General features: G+C 28.2%; 3 protein-coding genes across 3 annotated transcripts; 2 read left to right on the top strand and 1 right to left on the bottom strand.

The window, feature by feature from the left end:
• Window positions 1-8,411: 8,411 nt before the first annotated feature.
• On the bottom strand, window positions 8,412-10,689 carry LOC124848307 (uncharacterized). The gene is made up of 4 exons (XM_047325957.2): window positions 10,553-10,689; window positions 9,806-9,998; window positions 9,649-9,712; window positions 8,412-9,108 (listed from the first exon to the last, which is right to left on the bottom strand). The coding sequence occupies exons 2-4, from the start codon at window positions 9,964-9,966 to the stop codon at window positions 8,812-8,814; spliced, it is 522 nt and encodes a 173-aa protein (XP_047181913.1). The 5' UTR covers window positions 9,967-9,998; window positions 10,553-10,689; the 3' UTR covers window positions 8,412-8,811.
• Window positions 10,690-14,718: 4,029 nt separating this feature from the next.
• On the top strand, window positions 14,719-16,155 carry LOC148199294 (magnesium transporter MRS2-3-like). The gene is made up of 2 exons (XM_088114078.1): window positions 14,719-15,756; window positions 15,831-16,155. Exons 1-2 carry the CDS (start codon window positions 15,148-15,150, stop codon window positions 16,029-16,031), a joined length of 810 nt encoding a protein of 269 aa, XP_087970204.1. The 5' UTR covers window positions 14,719-15,147; the 3' UTR covers window positions 16,032-16,155.
• A 6,858-nt stretch (window positions 16,156-23,013) lies between these two features.
• ABA4 (abscisic acid (aba)-deficient 4) lies at window positions 23,014-26,214 on the top strand. Its single transcript, XM_047325945.2, has 6 exons — window positions 23,014-23,256; window positions 23,872-24,106; window positions 25,259-25,359; window positions 25,605-25,733; window positions 25,819-25,907; window positions 25,984-26,214. The coding sequence occupies exons 1-6, from the start codon at window positions 23,212-23,214 to the stop codon at window positions 26,129-26,131; spliced, it is 747 nt and encodes a 248-aa protein (XP_047181901.1). The 5' UTR covers window positions 23,014-23,211; the 3' UTR covers window positions 26,132-26,214.
• The last annotated feature ends 322 nt before the right edge of the window (window positions 26,215-26,536 follow it).

Below are 26,536 nucleotides of genomic sequence, written 5' to 3'. Positions count from 1 at the left end.
TAGACATGGCTTTTGTTCTTGATTAGATTGAGGTTTCATTTTCTGCTTTAAATAAGAATACTACATTAGTTTTCAGCCAAAATAAATATAATAAAAGACAACCAACAATACCATAATCCATTAAAGTAAAAAACGAATTACCTACTGAACTAAAAACTTTTAAATATAACCTTAGGAATGACCACATTAGATCATGTCCGATTAATGAAAAAATAATTGAATTAAATTAATTTGGTCAAACTTTGAAGGACAAAGACGAGGATTTGAAGTTAAAAAAACTGATTTGAGAAACATTAAATTTATTTGGCTCTGTATTATTATTTATATTTTATTTTTTTTCTTTAAGATTTTTATAAATGTAATTAGTTTTGACTTAATTCTTGCCTAATCTTTAAATCAAACAATTAGGAGTGTTTATTATATTAACAACTCGATTCAATCCAATTCAATTAAATTGTTTTGATTAATTTATAATTGAATCAATTTAACCTAAACTAACTCACTCTCTTTAAATGATGAATTTAATATGAATGACGTCATTTATGTTATGGAGAAATTGTGTTATGATTTTATTTTCATATCTTAATTTATTTTCATGACCATATTTTTAATATGTCAATTTTATGCATTATAAGATATTCAGACATCAAGTTGAGCAATTCAAACCAAGTTCAAATTTTATCATTTTAAAATTCAAGAAAACACTTTGTGAAAAAAATTTAAAATTATCTTAACAAAAACTACTCGTAAATGACAATGCAACAATCAATAATCATAATTGAAAACTTACTTACAAATATAAACATCCTTTAAACTTACAAATTGTGTGATACAAATATGAACATAGATAAGCATCACACTAAGTTTTTGTTAAGCATGAGCATCTTGTTGAACTAAACACACTACAAAGACTACTAAAACTATTCAAATCTCTTTTATCCTCGTCAGAGTATCAAATCAAATAAGCCATTGACATGCATCAATATATATTATACTCAAACTTTAAACTTTTGAAAACTTGTGCACTTTATCTAAGAACGTGGATCAATTATTATTAACACACAAAAAAATCACACAACAATAAAGAAATAAAACCAGCAAGTTAGTTATTTTCAATATTATCTCTAACTTGTTATGCGGGTACAATAATATCATATAAATTAATATAAAATAAAAATACAAAGAAATAAAAAAATAATTCTTTTTAATTCACCAATTCATGTGATGATAAGACATATAACTTTATTCATCATAGAGATCTCCTTCAATTCCCTCTTTTATATCCATTTACTTTCTTACATTATACTCTTATTTATTTATTTTCTCAAATACTAAAACCTTAGTGGTAAATAAATCATCATTTAATGTTACACTTACAACTTTACTTACACATCAACAGATTAAAAAAATTTATTTTCTTTGATAAAAATAATGATAGAGTAACACACTTTTACACTTATTTATACACAGTGTAAAGGTAAAATGGTTATAAACGAATGAACTGTTGTATTTTTTTTCAAGAAAAAAGAAAATAAAAAAATAAAAAATGATAATATCAAATGAATGTAAAAAAATTTATGTGTCAGTATTATTTTTCCTCGAAGAACTCAACACAAAGGAATCCGATTGGTGATAATAAAAACACCTATCAAAATGAAAACACATAAGCTGGCTATTTGCTTTTATAGTATCAAACAAAACGTGTGCAATGTTTATTGGAATTAATGAGTAAAACTTGAACCATATACACAAAGAAAACGAAAGTAAAAGAAACGAAGCATGGTGTATTTATTTAAAAAGGAAAAACATAAAGAAAGTTTTGATTTAAAATGTATATCCTTAATGAGGAAAAGATGTTGACAAAGGTGGTGGAAAATGATGAATTATTGGTGAAAGGTTTTAAAGAAATATGTACAAAAATGGAGAAGAAGAGTGATCCGTGAATATTTGGGCCCAACGAAAGATAAGTAGTGAGTTTGTGGGTGTAAAATTGTAGCGCACTTTGCGCCATAGCGAAGGCTGATGTCTAAATTCCAACATAAACAAATAACACATTCAACACAACTTTTAACAAACACACCAACCTTAGTTCAGCTTTTGGCTCCTTAAAAGCCTTACCTACCGACATCATGGTTGGCATCCAATTCCTACCATTCTATTAATGTGCATTCATCACTCTGCCAAATTTTCCACAAACCCTAATTCTTCTACTCACTCATATATCAACCCTCTTCACTTACACACACTATACTACAACAATACAAAAAACACATTGCTTAGATTCTTTTTGTCCAATTTACCTTTTATATAATGGCCCAACCTCATCATGGGCTCACCAACCTATTTGTCCAATTCACTTTTTCTAATACCAAAATCTCATTCTTTATTTTAATATTATATATTTTTTAGTTCTTCAATTTAAATATGAAATTATAATTTTTTCATATCTCATATACATATTGGTATCTAAACTTAAAAATATCGGATATCATCATTTAAAATTTGACATTAATTTATTTAGATTTGTTAAATGTCATTCTAAACTAAAACTTTTTTTTATTTATAGAATTGAAAAAGGAATAAAACCACAACTCACCTCGGATGAATGTCGTGACTTGAGGAACCTTGCATATTAGGTGAAATTGTTCGTTATCTTGTGTTTTTTATTTGATAACGTGAGAGAAGCAACTTTTAAAAAGTAAAGTTCATTCATTCTCTGTAACAAAAAATGAAATGAATGAATCAGACTAACTAGATAACCAAATGGACAAGCTGCTGAAATGACTAAGCTAACAAAATAATATACTATAAACTCTTACTATAAAGAATATGTTAGACACATATTATGTAAAGTCAAGCTCAATTTAACAACCATACTCTAACATAGTGATAGAAGCATGCCTATAAACTTTTTAATTGACACAAATCTCTCTACAAACTTTTGACCTTAGTTGCCCAGGAAACCTTGCTCAAGAAATCAAGATCATAGACCCTCTGCAAAACTGACTTTCTCTGACATTTAGTAGACCAAATCTCTGAGTAAAGACTTTTGACCTAGGTTCTAAAGATAACCGAGATCATAGACTTCTACACCAGTAATATTTTTTGTCCTTAAAAATTATATTTCATTTTAAATTTTGTTCGTGTATAAACTTTATAAAAGTTATACAAACATAATTTACAAAGTATTTTTTTTATGACAAACAAAATTATATCATAAAATATAATATAATCTTCATGTATTATAAAGATAATATTTTACATAACTTTCACAATATAATATTATATATATATATATATATATATATATATATATATATATATATATATATATATAAAAGGAACAAATACTATTTTTAAAAATAATTTGAAAACGTAAAACATATACAATCATAACAAAAATTATTAAAAAAATTTAGACTAATATAAACATATCTTTAATGCAATCCTATTACAATGTAATTTTTAGTTCTATAGATAATTATTTTATAAATTATTTTTAATTAAAATGAAATAATGATAAAAAAATTGACCATATATTATGTTAAAATATAACAACACGATCCATTAAGTCAGTGAACGATTTTTTCTACACTTCCACACATTTATTCCCGCATCTCCACGTTCCAAAAATATTATCAAAATTATGATTTTTTTAACGGATTTTGAAATCCGTTAAAAGATTTATTTTTAACGAATTTCAAAATATTTAAAGCTTCCGAAAAATTCTTCAATGAATTTCAAAATTCGTTGAAGAAAAAATCCTTCAACGAACTTTAAAATTTGTTGAAGAAATACCCTTCAACAAATTTCGAAATCCAATACATGATGTTTCAAAGGATTTAACAAATTTCGAAATGAGTTAAAAAAAATTAAATGAATTTTGAAATTCGTTGAAGAATTTTCTTCAATTGACTTCAAAATCCATTGAAGACTTGAAAAATCTTTTAACAGATTTTGAAATCAGTTAAAGGAATCTTTTAACGAATTTCAAAACTTGTTGGAGCAACAAAAGTAGAATGTAGAGTTTTTTTAATTACAAACGATAATTTTAAAATTTTAAAAAAATATAAAAGTACAAGAAGAAATGTGTGGGGTGTAACGAGAAACAACCTAAGTAGCACCATTACATTAAAATGTGGACTTAGCATTTGACTTCCTCCTTTGAAGGCTTTCTAATATATTCCTGTTAAAGGAAAAAAAATGCTTGATTAATGAGAGTCTTTTTGCTAATTGAATTGAACTAAAGAATATTAGATGAAAAATTAGTGAGAATTTTTTTCAATTAGTTTGCAAGTAATTTTGTTGAGTACGATTCCATATGAATTAGAGTGCAGTGATTTCTATGATTCGATTGATTTCTATGATTCCATTATTAACGTAGATTTGATGTACAGCTCCCTTATATTGTTGATTAATGTCGCAATTATATTTAAATCATCGAATTATTTTTTATGCATTTCATTAAGAATTCATGTATTTTTTTCAACAATCATATCTTTTTGTGTTTTTGTGCTTAGAGATGGAATGGTGGGTAGAAAAAAAAAGATAATAATAAAGAAAAAAAAAGTATATAAAGATGAATATGGAGATGAAGGTTTGCAACAAAATAAACTACAGTAAAATAATTTATCAAGGATAAAATAATAACTAGTAAAGCTATAAAAATAATAATTCAAATTGAAATAATTATCATTGTATGGGTATTACGTTCTCAGTTTGAATTGTAATCACACTTTTTATGACAAACGAAATTACATCATAAAATATAATATAATCTTCATGTGTTATAAAGATAATGTTTTACACAACTTTCATAATATAATTATATATATATATAAAGGAGAGGCCAAGATGGTAATGATTTCTAAAAATTAGAAGGTTTTGTATGGGATTTTTTTTTAGGAAAAGCATAAAAAAGGATAAATAAGTTGTTTTAAGATAAATAGTTTTTTTTTACATCAATTTACCCTAATACATATTGCCTCTTTCTGCATGTGTTGATGATTTAAGGGTTAAATATGTTTTTAGTCCCTAAACTATTGGCCGTTTTTAGTTTTCGTCCCTCTTTCAAAATATGAGAACAAAATTGTACCTTACTTTGAAACAGGGACGAAACCCACAAACGGCCAATAGTTTATGGACTAAAAACATATTTAACCCATGATTTAAATAGACAGAAATAATTTTTTTTAATGCCACGTGATTAATTGACGTAAATTTTGTTACATCATTTATATTTTATTTAAAGTCTAAAAGTTACGTAATTTAACTTAAATAATTAACATAAAAATATTAATTTGCATATGCATATACATAATAGAAAGTAAAGAACTAATAATTCCTCTAAACTCAATCAAAAGAAAAATCAACAAATTTTAAATGTTGATTACAAAAACATTTTGTTCTTTTATACCATCTTGTTGATAAAAAAAAATAGTTAATGTTATTTATTATTGCAAATCACATCTAGAAATATTCTCTCTTTCATTATAACAAAGTTCTGAATTTGTTTTACATAAATCAAACAATTTTAGAAATTCTATTAGAATATAGAAAAGAGTTTAAAGAGTACTGATAGTTTTAAAGCGATAACACTATAATACTTTAATAATAAAATGTTAAAATTATAAAATAGATTTTAATGCGTTGGTGGATATTCAGGAAGTGTTTGTTTGTTGGACAAGCAAATTTTTATAAGAACCAACCAATATTTGTCACACACAGTAATTTAAAAATAAAATAGCTGAGTCTTTTTCTTAGTTTTATAAATGATAACGTGCAATACGTTATAATGCTCTAGCATAAAAATAAAAAAATAAAAACATTTTGTGTTAATTTGACTAGTTACCAACAAAGTCAATAAAAATAAAATAAATAAATAAATACATTGATGACAGAGAGGTTACAAGAATTAAAACTGATAAAATTATGTCAAGTTAATGTGAGGAGTATTTTGGAAAGTATACAGAAAGACAAAAACAAGAGAGTTGCTCCCTCTGTTACTCCATGTGTTTCCTACACTTTCTCATTTTTTTTTCCAAAAATACTCTGCATTAATTTAATTTAATTTTATTTATATTTTTTAAAACTCTAAATCTTTCTACACCTCTTTATTTTTATCTTTCTCTAATTATTATGAAATATTTTATCTCTTCCTCTGTTCTTCGACCACACTATCCATGGTCAATTCTTTATCAATTTTATCTTCATATTTCTACATATATATCATCAATCAAGTCTCAATTGTGTCATAGTAGAAGTTGAAAATCTCACTTCTAATTGTGTAGGCATATGCACCTACCAAGTTTGCGGACTCATGCCTATGTGGAAAAGTTCTAATTGAGATGTTGGAATTTTTATACTCAAAAAACAGTTTTTTGGAAAAAGTTCCCTTTTCAACATCCTTAATGACCGCATTTACTAATAGTAAACAGACTAATACAACATCCTTAAAATCGTCTTTTTGAATTTCCTCCTTCTTCCTACAACCAAACACAATATCAATTCATAATGTCCAACACAGAAGCACCAAATGTATAGAATCATGAAATTATCAATTTAACGATATCGATAACGTCAGTACACTCCATAACAACGCCTCCCTAGCTCCAGCAACAACTCCTGAGTATAATCTGGGAATTTTTAGCACGAGATTAACACAGGTTAAAACATAAAACATACACACTTCATCAGAAAATAAATGTGACTAGAAAAAACTAGTTTCTGGTTCTTTTAAATATGACCTTCTTAAACGGATATCGACATCCGTTTGTTCTTCAACGGATATTGATATCCGTGTTCACAGATGTTGATATCCGTTTAAGAATCTAACATATATTCACATCCATTTAAATATTAATAATGGATAAAAAAAGAATAGAGAGGTGCAGAAAGTACTATGTGATGGGGGAGGGAGTAACTCTCCAATAACAATGTTTTAAAGCCCTCAATTAATTTTCTTTATCCTAGCCCATTAACCAATTAGATCCTGAAAAAAAAAACAGAAAACAATTATTTGAGTTACAAAACTTTGCATCCCATCTTCCATTAAATAATAGAAAGAGAAAATAAAGTGTTTTCAGAAATACCACAAAGATGTAGATACGATGGAATACAAATATTTTATACGCAGTTATTAATATTTTTTAAAATTAAAATAACCACTTTATTAATTTTATTCTTTTGATGATCTCGTTTTTTTTTTTAAATTTATCGTTTTAATTTGATTATTTTTTAAATCTCTTTTATCTATATTATTTATAAATAAAATTTTAAAAATTATTTATATTTATTCTATAATTATAATAATAATTTTATTATTTTTTATTACAAAATTGTGAATAGTGATGCATTTTTACTAATATTTATAATGAGGACAGAGTAATCTAATGTTAAATTAAATATAATAGTATTTCTGTAAATAAATAAAAAGGTTTAGTTCGATTTTAAAGTTAACCAATGTAAAATTTAACCATGTAAAAAATAGTTTCTCCAGTACCTCATTCTTTTCTCATCATCAAAATGAAAAATGTAATGAAAATTCAATAAACAACTATATTAAGATTAAAAAAATGTAGTTTGGCATATTATCATCTATTTCAGAGTAGAGTTTTATTATGTGTATTGTACTGAATGAATATTCATTTACATATAATTAAAATTTATATTAAATAAGAATTTTTAAATATGTAAATTTTATTATAACTACATTTTCTAATAAATAAACGTTTTAATGTATTATTTATATGTTGAGTTTATCTATAGTATATAATTATTATAATGGCAATATTCTTTTTTAATCTATATATTTTTGGACTGTTTTCCTTTTTGATTGAATGTCAATTATCTTTTACTATTTTTTTCTCCAACTCTCTCCTACCATTTTTGGCTCTTGGATTTGAATAATTTAATTATCTAAAATAATTATATTACTACCAATATACATCAATAATAAAAAAGTGTACAGACTGATTATTTTATTTATATGTTGTGCAATTTTCACTGATAGTAATATAATTATTCTAAACCATTAGAGAATTAAAATCCAAGAACTGAAAGATCACAAGAAAACAAATAACTGAGGATGATCCAAATCATTTTTTTATCAACATTGTGAGTTTCTTCATACATCAGAAAGAAAAAACATCTCACTCATGAAATATAATCTCTTTAATTTATTTGAAATAAAAAACTGTATAATCCATTAACTCTGCAAATAAAAGCATGAATGAAAAGCCTTTTTAATGTTCATAAATCAGTCATGGTGATTGAAAATGACTTTCATAATAATCTAACAAGTAGTTGGTGCTGCTGTCATACTTAACCAACATTCCACCAACCTTCTTCATGAACATCGGTAACCATAAATTAAAAAGGATTACATAAGATCTGCATTTTGGAACAGAAAATACAATTGAATAACTTCATATAATAAGCATACGTGCAAAGTCACCTAAATATATTTACAGGAACCATAACCAAAATCACCAATTTCTATACAGAACACAATTGTGGTGATAGCCTAAAATTTTTAAAACACACTCAGATAAAACCACCTAATATTACAAAAAGACGTGCTCTCTACAAATCAAACCTCGAAAACAGGTTTGCTATTTCTGCGACTTCCTAAACTTGCTACGGATAATCACAATGAGATGACTCACCTCACCATATAGAATAAACTTGTGCTATGTACACAACTAACTGAATTTCTTACTTCCCTCCAAAACATTCAAAATTCTCTAGTTAAGTCAAGTTTAATAAGCGATGGCACTGGATTTCTTCTATATACACTTCTATGAATGGAGTTTAGGCAACAGCAGGGATGCCAGAATTCTGACAATCCCTGCTGAGGCAATCAAATCCTTCTACTCTAACTGCAGCTGGTTTAAGTCCAAACTTCATCCTAGCACATCCTCCTTTGCGAGATGCTGAAGATGGAGATAGCAAACCAGAAGGCGAGGAAACTGTTGATGCAAGACTGTTCTCTTCATCCCCAAAGCGAGCATCTTGGATCAAGGGATTCGCAGCCCGAACTGGAGGAGAACCACAAAAATAGGGAGGAGAGGAAGGTATCTGGTTGGAAAAGTCCTCCCAGTAACTCTCCTATTGAAAGCAAAATTAAAATTAATCAATCAAAGATCACAGACAACAACATCCGTTGCACAAAAAGCAATGGCCATGACAACTATCTGCGGTTCTATCAATAATGAGTGATGAGTAAGGTATAAAATTGCAAGTTGTAGTGGAGGGTGTGGTTTTGTCACCGTAAGTAATATTGCAAAAAATTACAGACAAATACAGCCAATTAGTGTTGCAGACAAAACGACTTTATGTGTTGCAGCCGCAATAGCAGTTGAAGACCGTTTCATAAAACCTTACTAGAGCTTGAAAAATACAACATGTCTTTAAGCTCAAAAACATCTACTAAAAAATGGCGATCTAAAGATGCAACTTTGAAAATACCACAAGCATTCTCACATAAAAATAAACATATCAATATCAAATAAAAACTTCATATAACATGCATTTTTAAGAAACATAAACTATTTCTAAGAAAGATAAAATTTACATGCCATTTGACTGTTCTTTATTCTTCTTGGTTAAAAACATAAGCTAATAACTTGTAACAGAGTCGTCTCTTACCCTCTTAAGAACAATGTCAAGTAGTTCTGCCCCAGCTTTTGAATCAGACCCCTCAGCTTGTTGGCTAGTAAACACCAAAAGCAAACAGATCAGGTCTTCATCAAGTAAAAAGTACAATAATGGAATCAAAAGGCAAACGATCAATTATAAAACTTACCCAAAATGCCATTTCACTGGTCGAATAGGCAAGTTCATTAAAACTCCAGCTCGGCGTGGCTTAGGGCAAAATACAGGGCCATTCTGATCAGCAATGGGAAGAGAGCCCCTCATCTCTTCACGTGTGGAGAAGGCATTCTGATGAAGATTATAACAATTCATCCTCAAAATTTGCTAGCTTCACACTCGAACACCTAAACCAAGCCAAAAAAGAAAATCAGGAAATGTAAACAGAAGCTGGGATTTTATTTTATTTACAAAAGGAAATTATAGCACTCAACCCAGCTGCAAGTTACCAACAGATCCGTTTAGCCAGATCAACTAAATGCATCAAAATGGAAAATAGAAAAATTAAAAATCTAAACTTCATAAGGAAAAGCCACCACCCATTTCACTGTTTCCCAATTATCTACAACCTAAACAATGGGGTCGAATCAGTGCACAAATTAACGGCAGATCTGAGAGTAAACTATGAAAATGTTAAATGTTTGTCTTTTCTTTGTTATGGGTAGATCAAGAAGTGCCAGGATAAGTAAGGTACATAAAAAATCAAACTTGGGCTTATGTTAAACAACAATAATCACTAACACCATCTTACAAACAGCTAGCAGACACAAAATTAAAAGGGGGTAATATAGATATGGAATAGATCTTCAGATGAGGTAATGAACAGAATGCTAAAATTAAAGAGAAAAAATGAACAAATCAAAGTACATTAAACATGCTAGAGAGAGAAAGAGAGAGAGACCTCTGAAGGTATCCTCCAAACGAAGAAATCAACCAAGCTGGAAGGGCGAGAGGAAGGGGACCTTATGCTCACAGCAATCCTATTTAAGGTAAAGCAACGAAGCTAGCATGAACGAGGAACACGCTTAAACGACGTCGTTAGGGTGAAATCATTACTGAGCACTGTCTTCTAATTTTTTTTGTAATCTTTAAATTACAAACTATATTAGAATACTATCACGTGCAAGCAAATGTCAGGATCAATTGATTTTTTTTTTTATCAAATTCTGAGTACAGAATTACTTTAAATACTTAGAGAAAAAAAATTATTTTTTATAAAAAAGTTGTAATCTAAAAAATAAATTACCTTTATTTTTTTACTAATAGAATCAATTGAATATTGATAAGAAGAAGTGAAGTTTTATTTCTGAAAATTTTGAAAAAAAAATCCTTTTCTATTTAAACAGATTAATTTTACTTTTAATACATAAAGTTATCAATATATTGATGAGAGATTAATTTTATTTAATATATTTTAAAAAGTTTTATGATTAAACTATTACAATCGCGTAAATTAATATAAAATTACTGGTTTAACATTGCAGTGTACTTTGTTGATAAGTGGCTGGTAAAACTAGTGAAAAAATGAAATTAAAAAATTTAGATGGTGCCTTCTGTATGAAACAGTACAAAGTTAGACCTTTTTTTTCAATGTTTGTAACTGTTACTTAGATAAATGTGTTTTTCTACCGTTACTCAACTACCACAACATAAATGCGATGGATCTAAGCAAAAGCCAGCTTGTTCCATGATTTGGTTAAACTTGAGAATTAATTTTACAGTGACCCAAAATCTCTTAAGTGGAATAATAGATTGAATATGGTTTAGTTTAGATGAGCTTAAAGTTATAATGAATGGGGATTATTTAACTAGCTTTTTGAACATCAAGTTGAAAAGCTTATTGTAAGTTTAAAGATTAGTTTAATCATTATGTTACATTTTTATTTTTAAGTAGTTATATTATGATGTTTAATTAGTTGTAATATAATGTGTTTTGAATTTTATTGGATAAGATTAAATTAGTGTATTGCATAATCATGATGAGAATTCTAAAGTAATAAGTGTTAATAAAAAAATATTTGTTGAACGAAGAAGAAATGTAATTATTTGTATTTATTAGAATTATCTCACTTAAGTGATGTGATACATTTACCTGATAAAGGTTTAGTTAATTATAAGATTGATGGTGATATATATGTTTATATGTTTGATGATTATATGAGTAATTATATATATAAATAAGAAAGAGAATAAAGAAGTGGGAAGTCTGTACTAGGATTTTTTTTTACTTGTTCACAATTCATCTTTTTATTTTCTTCTCTTTTTAAATTCATTTTTCATCTTCGCCTATTTCAAAATCTAATTGCATTACTCTGAAATTTAGAGTTAATAAGTATTTTACATTGATTGAATTTTAAAATAGAGTAAGTTCATTTTCTAAAAAATTTCTCTGAAAAAATCTATTTTTCACTTTATATGTAGTCTTTTTTCTATTACATTTTTTTTCTACCTTCTAGATATTATTTTATCTATTTACAATCTTATAATCATGCTCTATCTTATTTTTTTACTCTATTGAGTATGTAGAAAAAGCAAATCAAAGAGAATAAGTTATGTAAACGATGGTCTATTTCATAAACTCATATTGAGGTAAAGAAAATTAATCAATTCACTTTTTCTGAATTGTATTTATAGTTGTATGAATGAAAATCTAAGATGCATACATTGTGATTGTGATTGATAGATTGAAGGCATGTATAACTGTTTTTGAGGTTGAATTGATATAGAAAATATAATGTTAGAATTGTGAAAATGTGGAAAGAAGAAGAAAATTTTGTTATGTTTTTCTTGGTAATGTAGCAAAGTAAAATAGAAATAGTATTGAGAGGGTTGAGTTATTGTTGAATTTATTTCTCCATAAAGGTTGAGTTTTGAGTAGTTTAAAGTGTTTAAATTATTCTATAATATCTAAATTGAATGTATTATAGAAATAGAAATGATATTGAGAGGGTTGGATTATGGTTTAATTTTTGTATCTAAATGGTATTAGAGAGTTGAATTATGGTTTGACCTTTGTATCTATAAAGTTTGAGAATTAAATAGATATGATGGAAGTGAAATGTTATGTGATATATGTATTATTCGGTGAATCATTTTAATGTGTTTAATATGTTAAAATCTTTAGAATTTGATATTTGTATCCATAAAGTTTGAGAGTTAAGTAGAAAGTTTGAGAATTAAGTAGATTTTGTACAAGTGAAATGTTAAGTGATATCTGTATTATAAAGTTTGAGAATTAATTAGAAAGTTTGAGAATTAAGTACATACGGTGAAAGTGAAACTTTATGTAATATTTGTACTATATGGTGAATCATTTTAGTGTGTTTTATATGTAAACAACTTTAGAGCGTGTGTTATCATGTACTTCTGGGAAATTTGTAAGTGTTAAATGATGAAATTTTAAGATTTTCATATTGGTCTATTTCTTATGTTATATATATGAAATATGTCAAGATTGTTTTTGAAAACGTTTGAATAATCTAGTTGTATATCTTAATAGTTAAGCTAGCTTTTATAATTTGTGAATTAGTTGATTACATAAACAACTTTTTCATTTCTAATAGTCTTTAAATCCACTTTCAAATAGAAAAAGCAAATTGGAAATTCAACTGTCTTTGTGGTTATATGGTATTTGTCAAAATCATGATTGGTCTTTATGCATTTTAGGAAGTTTTATATTAGTCTTGCTATACTTTTTTATTTTATATCATTATAATATGTCTTGCTATTAATACTAGAATTGGATATATAGAAACAATATTATAATAATATGGATTTGTTTTGTAGAATAAGTTTTCCCTATTTCCTAGAATTGTCAGTAGGTTTTTGTATATATAAATCTTATGTATGTCATAGTTGACCATTTTTCGTTTGTGCTATGGTTTCTTGATGTTACTTTATGTAGTCATGTTCTTTTGTCGTGGTTTGTTCTATTGTATTGTATGGTGGCTTAATATATGCTCATTTGTTAAGGGTGGACTTTCTGATAAGTTTGAATTCATTACCATTGTGGTAGCATATTTACATGTGTGAGTGGTAGATTTTTTGTGAAACAAAAGAGGAGTAAGATGAAAGTAATTGAGGAAAGTTGTCCTATAACTAATATAACATGTCACTAAAGTGCATCATACTTGAATACAAATAATGATATATAGAATCTCACTCAAATAGAGTTAGATATCTTGGTGGTGTGAGTCTAAAGAGGCTTCACATGTCATACAATATGATATTAAAAAGAAACGTACTTAGGGAACTAGTGGAGTTAACCCTCTCATGGCTTGGTTAGGGACATTAGTCTTGAGCGTTGGAATATCACTAGAGAATTTGAAACCAAGCATAACAGTGCAAAGTTTCACGAGTCCATTTAATACACTAGTCTTTCGAAAGCCTTTGTAGCATAATGCATGAACCTTAGTACACTAATTATATTATATTTTAAAGTTTTTAGTTTGACAACTTTTTGTGAAAATGTATTATATCTTTCTATTTGAGTTTATTCTTGTGAAAATTAGTTTACTTTTATATTTGTGTGTCTTGTTTCTTTTCTTATGGATGATCGTATATATTATATATATACAAAAAGCAAGGACATGAGCTGATGTGATATAACTCTCAAACTCAAATATGAAATAGGAAAATAAAGAATTAGTATAAGAGTATTTTAGATCACGAATTTATTCTTTTGAAAAATAATATTAAGTCTATAATTGTATTTTGAAGTACTTATAACTTTATTTTGAATGTATTTTCTTAAATAATCTTATATAAAAGAATTAGTATAGGAGTATTTTAGATCATAAGTTTATCCTTTTTGAAAAATTGTATTAATTCTATAATTGTATTTTGAATATATTTTCTTAAATAATCTTATATATTAATAAATTGAATGTGAATAAGTTCACCTCTAATTACAAATATTATTGATGATATTAAATATTAATTAATTTATATTTGTTAGAAAAATGGATTATTACACATGATAAAAAATAGGTTTAATGTCTCCGTAGGTCCCTATTTTGGTCATGAATTTCAAATAGGTCCTCTTTATTTTTGGCGTATCAATTGAGTCCTTGTTTTTGTAAAATTGAATCAATTACAGGCCTGCCGTTAAATTAGACAAACGGCCGTTACAGTATTGTTAGGTGGCATGGTTGAGTGCAGTTACGTGGCATTTAAATTTCGAAACACATTTTTTAAAATCGTTTTAAATGCCACGTTTTATTAGTCAAAGTCTTTCTTTCTTCTTCTCTATCACCATTCACAAAAATTTCAGAAACTCAAACAAAACCCGAATCCAAATCCAAATCCAAAGACCCTTTTTCTTCCTGAATCCAAAGCTTCCACCTTTGCAAGCTTTCTCCAAGTGGGTCATAAAAGAATTAGAAAAAGAAGAAGAAATGTTGCAGCTGTTCTTCACAGTGGCTTTCTCCACAGTTCCTCTGACCCTTTATGTGCCACCGATCAGAAGCTTGAATCTGTTTGTGGAAACAATGGAGTATGTTGTCAGAGAATCAAGAAGTTACAGGAACAGGGTTTTTCTTGGACCCTTTTTTGTGGTTCTTGATTTTTCTTGGACCCTTTTTTGTGGTTCTTGATTTTTTTGTGCTGCAATATTTCTCCTTTTTTTTTCTTTTCTTTTTCTTGGTCATCATCACCGCCCACGAGGTCCTCCTCCTCAACTCACGTGACCCCTCCGTCACCCCCTTCGTCCAAGAGCTCCAGGCCAGGATCCTCCGCCACCACCAGGCCTTCTCTTCCAAACATCACGACCACCACACCGACTCCGACCCCGACCACGACCACGTCCCCGATGCCATCAAGATTCTCCCTTTCGAATTCGTGGCCCTGGAGGCCTACCTTGAAGCCGCCTGTAGCGTATTGGAGAACGAGATCCGTGCTTCCCTCTTCTCTTCTTTTCATTTCTTGCCGACAATTTCCCTCTGTCTTGACCCTAAATCTCTCTCTGATGACTCACAGGCAAAGACGTTGGAGCAGGAGGCTCATCCCGCCTTGGACAAGCTCACATCCAAGATCAGTACTCTCAATTTGGAACGCGTTCGTCAAATTAAGAACCGATTGGTCGCCATCACTGGCCGTGTTCAGAAGGTTGGTGGGTGTGATTGATGCATGGCATGGGCTTCCGGGGGTTTGATTATTTCATTGTTTGATCATTTGTTCAGGTGAGGGATGAATTGGAGCACTTGCTGGACGACGACGATGATATGGCTGAGATGTATCTGACGGATAAGTTAGCCGAACAGCAGATGGAAGAGAGCTCTTCCGCATCCTCCATAAATGACCACGACGAGCAGGATATAGATGACAAGCATCCACCTTTTTTTTTTCTTTTACCTCTTTTTAACTCTCTTTCATCCCTCTGAATGTAAATTTTCTACCCATTTTTAGGACCACTACAGAAATATATATATATATATATATATATGTTAAATGCCACGTCAGATAATGAATACCACGTAGGCCAAATTTAAACAGCCGTTTGTTGAATTTGACGGCAGACCCCTAATTGCTGCAATTTTACACAAAAAAGGACCCAATTGAGACGCCGAAAAGAAAAAGGACCTATTTGAGATTCACGCCAAAAATAGGGACCTACCGAGACATTAAACCTAAAAAATAAGATAATATTACTGGGAATAAATATTGAGTAGAAATGATAAAATTAAATAATATAAAAAAAGTATAAATTCAATCTCTCGAGTTTTTAAGTTAAAAATTGTATCGATATTTTATATAAGTTTGAATGAAGTCAAATATATACCATATTTATGTAATAAATTTCCTCGGTGGAAAAAGAATTGAAAATTTTAATTAAAAATAATGTAAATCCTTTTTATGAAATTGAATATCTTTCGTATGCTCTTTGAATAAAGATACCATTTGATTTGAAACTTAAAAATTAAGATAAGTCATTAAATAAATGAAATATGGTATACATAATAAAAAAATATAAATCTCTTAAAACTATTTCTCGTTAACTTCCAGGAATGATGAAAGTGTTTAAAATAAAGAAAAAACTAATAAAAAGGATAAAATGGTAATGATTGTGAGATTGAAAACTTGAAGAGAAGAAAAGTGAAAGGCTAAAGAAGGTGGCGAAGGTGTCTTTTTCTGAGACAAAGAAACCATATGCGAGGAAAGAGTGAGATGATTGGTTTGTGTCGTATCACATCATCTGATATCACCCTCACACTTTCAACATGTTGCCTTCCACCTCTTCACCCACTCACAACCCTTTGACCTTTTCCGTTAAACTTGGCCAACCATTTTCCCCCAAAATTCCACACTCTTCAATGTGCTCTCATCATAACATACTTAATTATAATTTTCTCAAAACAATAAAAATTAAACGGTTTAATATTTATTTTAATTCTTATATTTATTTATTTTATTTAAAGTGATAGTTGAGTTTTTTTAATAGCTTTTTTTACATTTTATCCGTTGAATTTGTTCTAGAGTCGGTCGTCATTCCTTGTTCTGTTCTCTTTCAATTGTCTAATCTTTTTCGATAATGTAATCCACTACAATAGGTTGTTGACACCTTATGTTCAAGTCAGATATCTTTCTCAAAGAAGTCTTTACTTTATTACAATCTATCAAAGTTATTTTACCTGGATATCAATAGTATATTTTTAGGGCTTGATTAATTAATATCATTAATTAATACCGTATATTTGTAGACCGTAAAACAATCTGATCTATTAATACCTGTTAATATACCTGTTAACTGTCCATAAATGACAATTAACTCCTATCGGTATATTTGATATAGTATATATTTTAATTGGTTAATTGTATAAAGTTCATGCAAGAAAAACAAAATAAATTGTCATGCAATAAAGTTTATAGTGATCGAACCAGTTATTGTGAACTCTACTGCATGATAACTCATTTCGTTTTTTTTTTACGTAAATTCTATATCGTTAGCAATTTAAACGTTCTTAATAAAAAAGATTAAATTGGACAAATTTTAAAAAAAAAATAAATCACTTTACCGAAAAAACTCATAAAACTACTTTGAAAAAAATAACAAACAAAGACACTAAAATATGTATTAAGCCAAAATCAAACCTTTTAAGTCTTGAAACCTAATTTCACTTCAATTCTTATGCAAAAGAATCGTGATGGTATGATGAATGTGGACACCCGGGTTTTGCGTAAAGAAGAAACAAAGTGTGGTGATCTCTGAGATCTTCTTTCACTTCTTTATATATTAATGCATAAAGATTTGGGAGTGTGGCACGTGCTATCACTATTCTTCTCACCTTCTCGCGACAATAATAAAAGTGACCAAGCACGTGCTCTCTCCCTGTGTTCATTATATATAATAGGCTTAAAGACTCTATTTTGTATCCAGTTTCGTTTGTCATTATCAAATTAGTTCATCCACGTGTGTCAATTACGTCCTTACTTAATAAAATTTATATCAATGAAATCCTTTCCGTTAAATCCGTACAAACGGCGTTAATAGAAGAGAGAGAAAAATAATTAACGCCGTTTGTACGGATTTAACGGAAGGGATTTCATTGATATAAATTTTATTAAGTAAGGACGTAATTGACGCACTTTTTAAAGAATGAACTAATTTGACATTGTCGAGCAAAATTGGGTACAAAATAGGATATTAAGCCTGTATAATACTTGTGAACAAAAATTGCAGGTGAGTGATATAGTGGTGTTATTATTATCATTAAAATCTTTAAACAATGAATTGATAATTAGATAAATAGATCAAACAGCTATTTCCAAGTTGAAATTTACATCTCTGTTTTAAGCAATATTATAAGAACATTATTGTACTGTATAGTATTTTCTTTTTGAGAAAAAAATGAAATCAATATATTAAAGATTGTAAACCAAATCATGTATATTAAAATTAAAATGATTAGCATCATCACATATTTAACTCATACACAACATCACTTAATTTCATTGTCAATAAATAAAAATAATAGTTAACTTCCATTATATATGAACTTGAGTTTTTATTATTATAAAACTCCACATACTCAAACTCTGAAAAAAAAATCATCAATTATCTGAATACATGTTAATAATCACTTATAAATAAATATTCCTCTTGAACCCAAATGAGTCACATGCAAACCAGTTTTCTTTGTAATCATATTATCAAATTGACTCAAAAAAGTAAACAATGAATTTACTCTAATTCATATTTTGAATGGGTATAATTGTTGTCCTCCAGTGGTGCACTATGATCTTTATACCAATGAATAAATTGGTCAAAATCTTAAAAAAAAATAATAAAAAAGGAAAAAAATATTTTAGAAAGATTGTAATTTTTATAAAATGAAATTTAGTTAACTCATTTTCTATTCTTAACTTGATTTTTTAATGATAAAATAATCAAGTTTTATATAAGTCTACCTTTATTTTTGTATATTTTCTAAATTATTACATTAATATAAGTTGGTACAATAAATATTATTGATTAATATTGAAAATAATTTTGATCGTATGAAATCAAATTATTCAAATCTCCTTATGATTTTGTTTGGAAACACAAATGATGTACCTATGATCTTTAATAATATTTTTATTTACATGCTTTTATAATTATAATTATTGGAAAAATCGTAAGAATTTTTTGTCAAATTATATATTTCAAGTCTATTTTACATAAGAAACTAAAGTTGATTTTCTTAAACCTTTATATATTAAATAAAATATATCAAAAAAATTAAAATAAATTATATTTGTTAAAAATACTAACATATTAAGTATAAATATATGAAAATTAAATTTTGATTTACATTATTATCATCCAATCAGTTTTGTTTATTTAAAGGTTAAACCTTTTTTATGCTCCTCATGTTTGTACAGAAATATAAATTCGATCATCTCGTTTTAAGTTGTCTAACTTGACTCTTCAATTTTAAAAATGTGTAACAAATAAACTCTTTCCATTAAAGGTTAAGAAACACTGTCAAGACATGCTGAGTTGTAATGTTTAGAGAAGATGTGTCATTGTTAATTAATTTCAATAACTTGATGTGTTTTTTTACCACCTTGTAGTGTTTGCCTTAACATTCAAAATGAAAGTTAAAAAAAAAATAGAAAAAAGAAGAATGTAATAGAAGTAAAGGAAAAATAAGTTACTTTAAAATCATTTAAAGGAGGTTTCATTAAGTGAAAAGTGGTGTGTTCCGTTATTCATTTTTTGTTCAGCTTGGTGAGCAGAGAAGGATGTGGTTTCATACAACTAAGGAACTAGAAATGGGGAATGAGAGTTTTCTTTGTGTTGGTCTTCTATCTTGTTGATTTTCAAATCTCTTTCACAGTGTGTTCGTCTTTTGTTGCAAATCTCTTTTTTGAAATCTCTTTTTTGAAATCTCTAAATCCCTTTTCGATATCCCTCTTCGAAATTCCAAATTTATAGTTTCAATTCAAATATGTTGGTCTTTTGTTCTATTGATTTTCAAATCTCTTTCCCAATACGTTTGTCTTCAATTGCAAATTTCTATTTCGAAATCCCTAAATTCCTTTATGATACACCTATTTCAAAATTTCAAATTTGCAGTTTTTAAATTCCTAACATGTACTAGACCAAATCCTTATCTTTTCTTCCTAACAATGTTCACCAATTAAACAATGTCACATTAAAAATTAAACTCCAATTCCATATCATAATTTAAACTCTAATTCTATGTAATAAAATTATCTACATCAATATGTCTATTGCGGTTCACATTATCTTGATATCCTTTCTTACCACTTAAAGAAAATGACTTATTTGTTGTTATTTTTTAAATTTGGAATCCAAACCATTTAAAAGGAGAAGACCAAATTAAGACTCTACCAATACAAAAATCATATGGGAATTTTAACCTTATTTAAATTGTCAAGAGATGATTACATAGATTTATTAAATAATTTAATTTTATAAACGATTGAAATTTTAGAATAAATAGTATTGATTTACAAATTAATTATTCATCAATGTTCACCATGATTAAAGCAATTCAATTGTAGATTTAAATTTCGATTAATCTAACAGTTATGTTGATATTGAAAACATGATCTGACAACTAAGAAAAAATTAATTAACTATTAAAAGAAATTCAAAATATCTTTTAAATGTAGAAGTTTTTTTTAGGGAATTACAAATAAACTCACCTTATAAAAACATTATCAATTTATTTAAATTTATTTACAAATAAACATACCTTAAATTTCTCATAACCAAATAAATTATTCAATTTCAGAAGAAAAAAAAAATAAACAGTCCTTGTGTGTGTGTGAGAATGAAGAACGTCACTGTCATTCCAAATTTTCAATCCACAGCCTTATCGTAACATTGCAAATACAAACAACACTTATGTAACCTTTGTTTTTGTATGGATTCATTTTATATTCATTTTTTGCAATTTTGTTAAACTATCAATTAGTATAATTTTAGATAATTTTTTGAAAAATTTAATTCCAAAATTTAAAATAATTTTAAATTAAATTATTTTTTGTGCAAGATAAAACATATATTAAATCTTTGGTTTTAATTATTAAAGCGTCTAAATAAAAATCACAATATTTCTAAATCAATTCAATTTTAATTTTTTAGTAAATGCTGAGTTATTGGTTTAAGACATTCAAGTCCATACTTGATGTTAGCAAATAAACTTTAATTAAAACAATTTTGGTTTCGTCCTAAATTTGGAAATTGACATTCATAATGCCAATTTCACTTCTTTTTATATCCTAGTAGAAAATAGTATTATTCACTTTCTTAAATAATTATTTTAAATATAGAAATAAATTATGTTATTTGTTACTTCTATATTTAAAAGTACATAAAGAGAAGTAGAAAGAGCCAATATTTATTTTCTTCAAATTTGAAAGTTTATAATGGTTTTTTCAATTTCCTGTAAGGGTTTTTAAAGAAAATAAATGTGTTTTTCTTCTCATAATATTTATGCCAAAATTGTCCAACAACTCTGCATTTTATTCTTTTCCCCCATCTATCATGATTTAGCACTTGACAAGAAAAATATCAACTTAATTATATTTTAATTTAAAAATATTATAAAGGTTATATATTTTTTCATTAGATAAATAATAAATTAAGTATAACAAATATTTGTATATTTTATTTTTAACATACTAAAAACAAAATATTACACAAAAATCTTAATTTTGTTCATCTTGTTTAATTTTTGAGTTAATGATTAAAGTAATTAACTATATATTTAATTTCTAATAATTGTCATATTAAAACAAAAACAAGATTAATATGTAATTGTTTAAAAAAACCTTGCCATCTTATTTTTTTTTTTCATAAATTTAAAAATATTTAATTAACATTAATTTTTCTTTGATGAATTTACGAAATAATTAATACATATTCAAATATATTAATTATTTATAGAATTAAAATAAAAGTAATGAAATAAAAAATATTATAATAAAACTATATTATAAGAATACTTGTTTAAAGTATATATATATATATATATATATATATATATATATATATATATATATATATATATATATATATATATATATATATATATATATATGATTATAATTATAATTATAATTATTTTTCCATAAACGATAATGCCATAATTAAAATATTATACTCACATTGATATAGTGAGTAATTTTAGTGAAGAAAGAGAATATGAGACACAATAGTAATGTGAATGAATTTTAATTTGCAAATCCATACATAAATGATTTTACTTTAAGTATATTTAATAATGTGTTTAATGTACACAGATAACTTAAACTAATAAAATAAAAATATTATACCATATATTAGTTTTGATGGTTTTTTTATCATTTCAATGTAATTTCATTGTAAAATTATAAAAACGTAGCATTTAAAAGAAAATTGAGTATCAACAAGTTATGTTAAATTGACACAAATTTTGTTTTAAATTGTATCATACTAAAATGACTTTACTGTTGATAAATTGAAGTCATGCAAAATAATAATAACTTTTGTAAAAAATTAAAATCATTTATGTATGGATTAAACTTAATCACAAATCATAAATAAAATTATATCATAATAAGTCAGCTTCAATTCTGCACTGAAATAAATTAAAGTCGGATAACTCTTGATGGAAGACCTCATTTGTCACGACATCAATTTGTCAATGACCCGACATATTAGCATGGCTTGTGCATGTTGGATGTTTTTTGAAAATTTACACATGTAATTTGATATTGAAATTACACTGTTAAATTTCCCTACTGTTGATTTCCTAAATAATTTCGACATATCCGATGTTGACGGAAGACCATTTCAAGAAAGAGAAATAAAGAACTTTCTGATTTACAGTGTTTAAGATAAATTTTATTTTCTTGTAAGAGAAATGAAAAAAAAAAATAAACATTTTACTTCTTCTCTTCCATCCAATTCCAACAATTTGAGTTCCACACTCCTCTCCATCGTTTTGCTGAGTTGTTCTCTTCTTTCTACCAAATCGGGTCACTCTTCTTCACAGTACTATTGTATATGAAGAAGTGGCCACTGTTGCAGAATCACTTATTTGCTCTTTTGCTTTTCCTTCAATCATGTCTTTCTCTTCTTGCCTTTCCCATTCCCCATTGACACTCAAGGTACACTTTCTCTTTACTTTCGTATTGCTTCCATTGATTTCTCATTTTACATGCAATTTTTCTTTCACCGTTTTGTTCATTCGCTACCTTTTATTTATCACCTATTTTTTTTTTCCTGGCTTCAGCTCATTTCCCCCCTGCCCACTTGGTTGGAGTTTCATTCCCTACGTTTGAACTCTAAAGTTTTAAACTTTGAATGGTTATTGGACTGAAAGTGGCCATTTTTCGTAGATTTGAACCGCCTAAGCATTACTAACGAATTGGGCATTTGTGAATTTCTTTTTATTCTTTGCATGGTTGTTTGCTTGTTTTGCTTTGCATGGATCTATTCTAGGCGCTTGTTGGTGTAGTAGAGTTAAAAAAGGAGTTTGTGTTTCTGAAACTGGCTTTTCTGTGTCTTCAAAAGCTCTAAATTCATTCAGTTCTGTGGGTTTGTTCAAAGACTCCTTGCGTGTTGAAGTGTCATTCAAATAATAATCTGCACAACCTGGTTATTTCCACTCTAAAAAAGGTTTAATATAATTTATTCGTATATATGGATAGCATAAGGTGTACTTTCTGGGCTTAAGACAAACTGTTCTTATAATTGAGATTCTGTTTGTTTCATTTTGGCAGCCTATAAAACCTTGTGGTTCTGTTGGGAAGGGGCAAAATTTTGTTTTCTCTTTCAGAAGTAATTGGCCTGAGCTTTGTAACAGACACATTGTGGGGAGTAGAAGGTTGCAAGGAAATTTACCAAGGGTCAACTTAAGTGGAGATTGGAGTTTCATAGGAGGATCCAAAATTGTTATGAAACCAAATGCTACAAGATTGGTTCATTATCCAAAAAGGGGTCAAATGCAAGCTTCATGTAACCCTCTTATACTACAGCTTCTCATTTTCAAACTCATTTTGAAAATAACGTGTCTTTTGCTGGACCAAATTTATTTAAGAACCAATTGAAGTCTCTGGTATTTTGGACGTGGTGATACTTTTCTGTGTTTCTGAGCAACTTACAGGTGAAATTGGAGGTTTTGTAATTAGGCCTCTTTGCTCTAAAATTTCTCATTTTGACCACCCTGGAAAATTTCACTGCATTCTGATTTATATAAATATCATTGGCGCACGCTGTTTTTTCATTCATATATTTTGATTCTTATTAAAAAACTGTTGGATTTGTCTTGCCACTAAACTAATATTGTTTATCTCGAAATAGAGCACAAATTAAGGATTTGATTCACAGAATGAATTTACATGGTTAGCTTACCTCTTGTGTCAGTATATGTATAACTTAAATTACTGTATGATATACACGCACATTGAAACTACCGAGAACTATAAATATCCGTGCATTGTCTGCATGACTTCACCAAGTGTTGTTCTTAGTTTAAGCTTAACTAAGTTACTCGGCTTTATGTTTTGAAATTTTTAGGGACCACTTATTGATTTTAAGTTGTCCCTTTTGCTTTAGTCTTCCACAATGTCATGTGGCTGCCGATTTCAGCTATCTGTGCTGTTGTGGTACCTACTTTTTCGTTATTCTCTAGCATAATGTGACTTTGAATTTGATAGCATAATGTGGTTCCTACTCTTTAATGTCGAATCTGAACAGCTTGTTCTAACATGCTTGACACTGGATTATGTTCTGTGCTTAAAATTTAAATCTTGCTACTAGTTCTGCTCTTGAAGCAGATGTTCAATTTCTTGGAAAGGTATGCTAGGAATCAGGTTTCACTGAAGCTATTGAGCTGTGGTCTAAATTTCGTACCATCATTACATTCATTCTGGTTGGGTTTAAAGTTTGCCTTTAACTGTCGATATTTTGCTATTTTACTGTAAAAGCAATCAATCACAATGAGTAATTCTAAATAGCAAAGATGTGCCTATAGTTATCTTAACTACTTAGACATTTTGGTAATCTGCTTCTCTTTGTACAAAGTTGACTGAATATTCCTTTATTCTGTATAACTGATGGTGACTATTTTTTTCGCCTGATACTCACTTTTCTACCTTTATTTGTCAGGCTTCATAGGAACTCAACTTGCTAGCACTGCATTTACGGCTGGAACTGTAGCTGTTCTCCCATTTTACACACTTATGGTTCTAGCTCCAAATTCTGATCTAGTATGTTTCTAACTGCAGTGGAGAAATTTTACTACTCACGAGCACGATTCATTGCAACAATTTTGCTTTATTACATGTCTGTTTAGTTACCATGCAAAAATCATTCACATATATATAATTATTTTCTGTAGTAGTAAATAATCCTTGTGTGGAATTTGGATATTCTTCTTTCTCGTAAACTTTTATTGGGTCTCTGATTTTGTACTTCACGTCTTTCCTGATTCATGTTAAGTGCAAAAATGCAGACCAAGAAGTCTATGGAGAGTAGTCTGCCATATGTAGTGCTTGGGATTCTTTATGCATATTTGTTGTACCTTTCTTGGACGCCTGAGACAGTTCGATTGATTTTTGCAAGTAAATACTTGCTACCAGAGGTGTGTGTGAATGCATTCAGCAATGAAGTTTTTCTTCCCAAAAGAGTTGTATGCAACTGATAACTGTGAATACTTCTTGATGCAGCTGCCTGGTATAGCAAGAATGTTCTCCAGTGAGATGACTTTGGCCTCTGCATGGATTCACCTGTTGGTTGTTGATCTTTTTGCTGCAAGGTCGTGGATTTTATCTTTCTCTTGGTTTCTCATTCTTTACTGAGTTATCTAATCCTATTTCTGGTTATGAATTCAGGCATGTTTTTCAAGATGGACTGAAGAATCAGATTGAAACTCGGCATTCTGTTTCTTTTTGCTTGTTCTTTTGCCCCATTGGGATTCTTACTCATATCATCACCAAAGCCATCACCAAACCTGCTACAAAAGAGGGTCATGGTGTATAGAGGGCACCTGCTTATACCGAGACAACAAGGATTTCATTTCATTTGAATAAAAGTTTGGTGAAGTCATGCCTGAGTTGAACTCATGAATTTTCTTGGTACTTGATATCTGGCACAAGTTGGTCCAAAGGGCCTTGCAATGAGAGGCAATTGAAATTTATGGAAAAAATAGAACTAAATAAGGAGCAACTATCATTTTATTACTGAAAACTAAAATTGATTTTGAATAAACAGTTTAACTGTGCACAGAAAAAAAATTGACTGCACCTTTGAAATGTCTATGTGGATTGTGTAATTATTAACATTTAAAATATTTGAATTCCAAGGTTAGATAAAATGATATGAAAAAAGAAAAACTCTATAGAAACAAAAAATAGAGAAAATTTCTCTTGCTTTCACTGATAGTTA

The sequence above is a fragment of the Vigna umbellata genome, chromosome 4 (genome assembly GCF_029865625.1).
Source record: "Vigna umbellata cultivar VRB3 chromosome 4, Vumbellata_1.0, whole genome shotgun sequence".
Taxonomy (NCBI): Eukaryota; Viridiplantae; Streptophyta; class Magnoliopsida; order Fabales; family Fabaceae; genus Vigna; species Vigna umbellata.
This window is presented reverse-complemented; position numbering and strand designations above follow the sequence as displayed.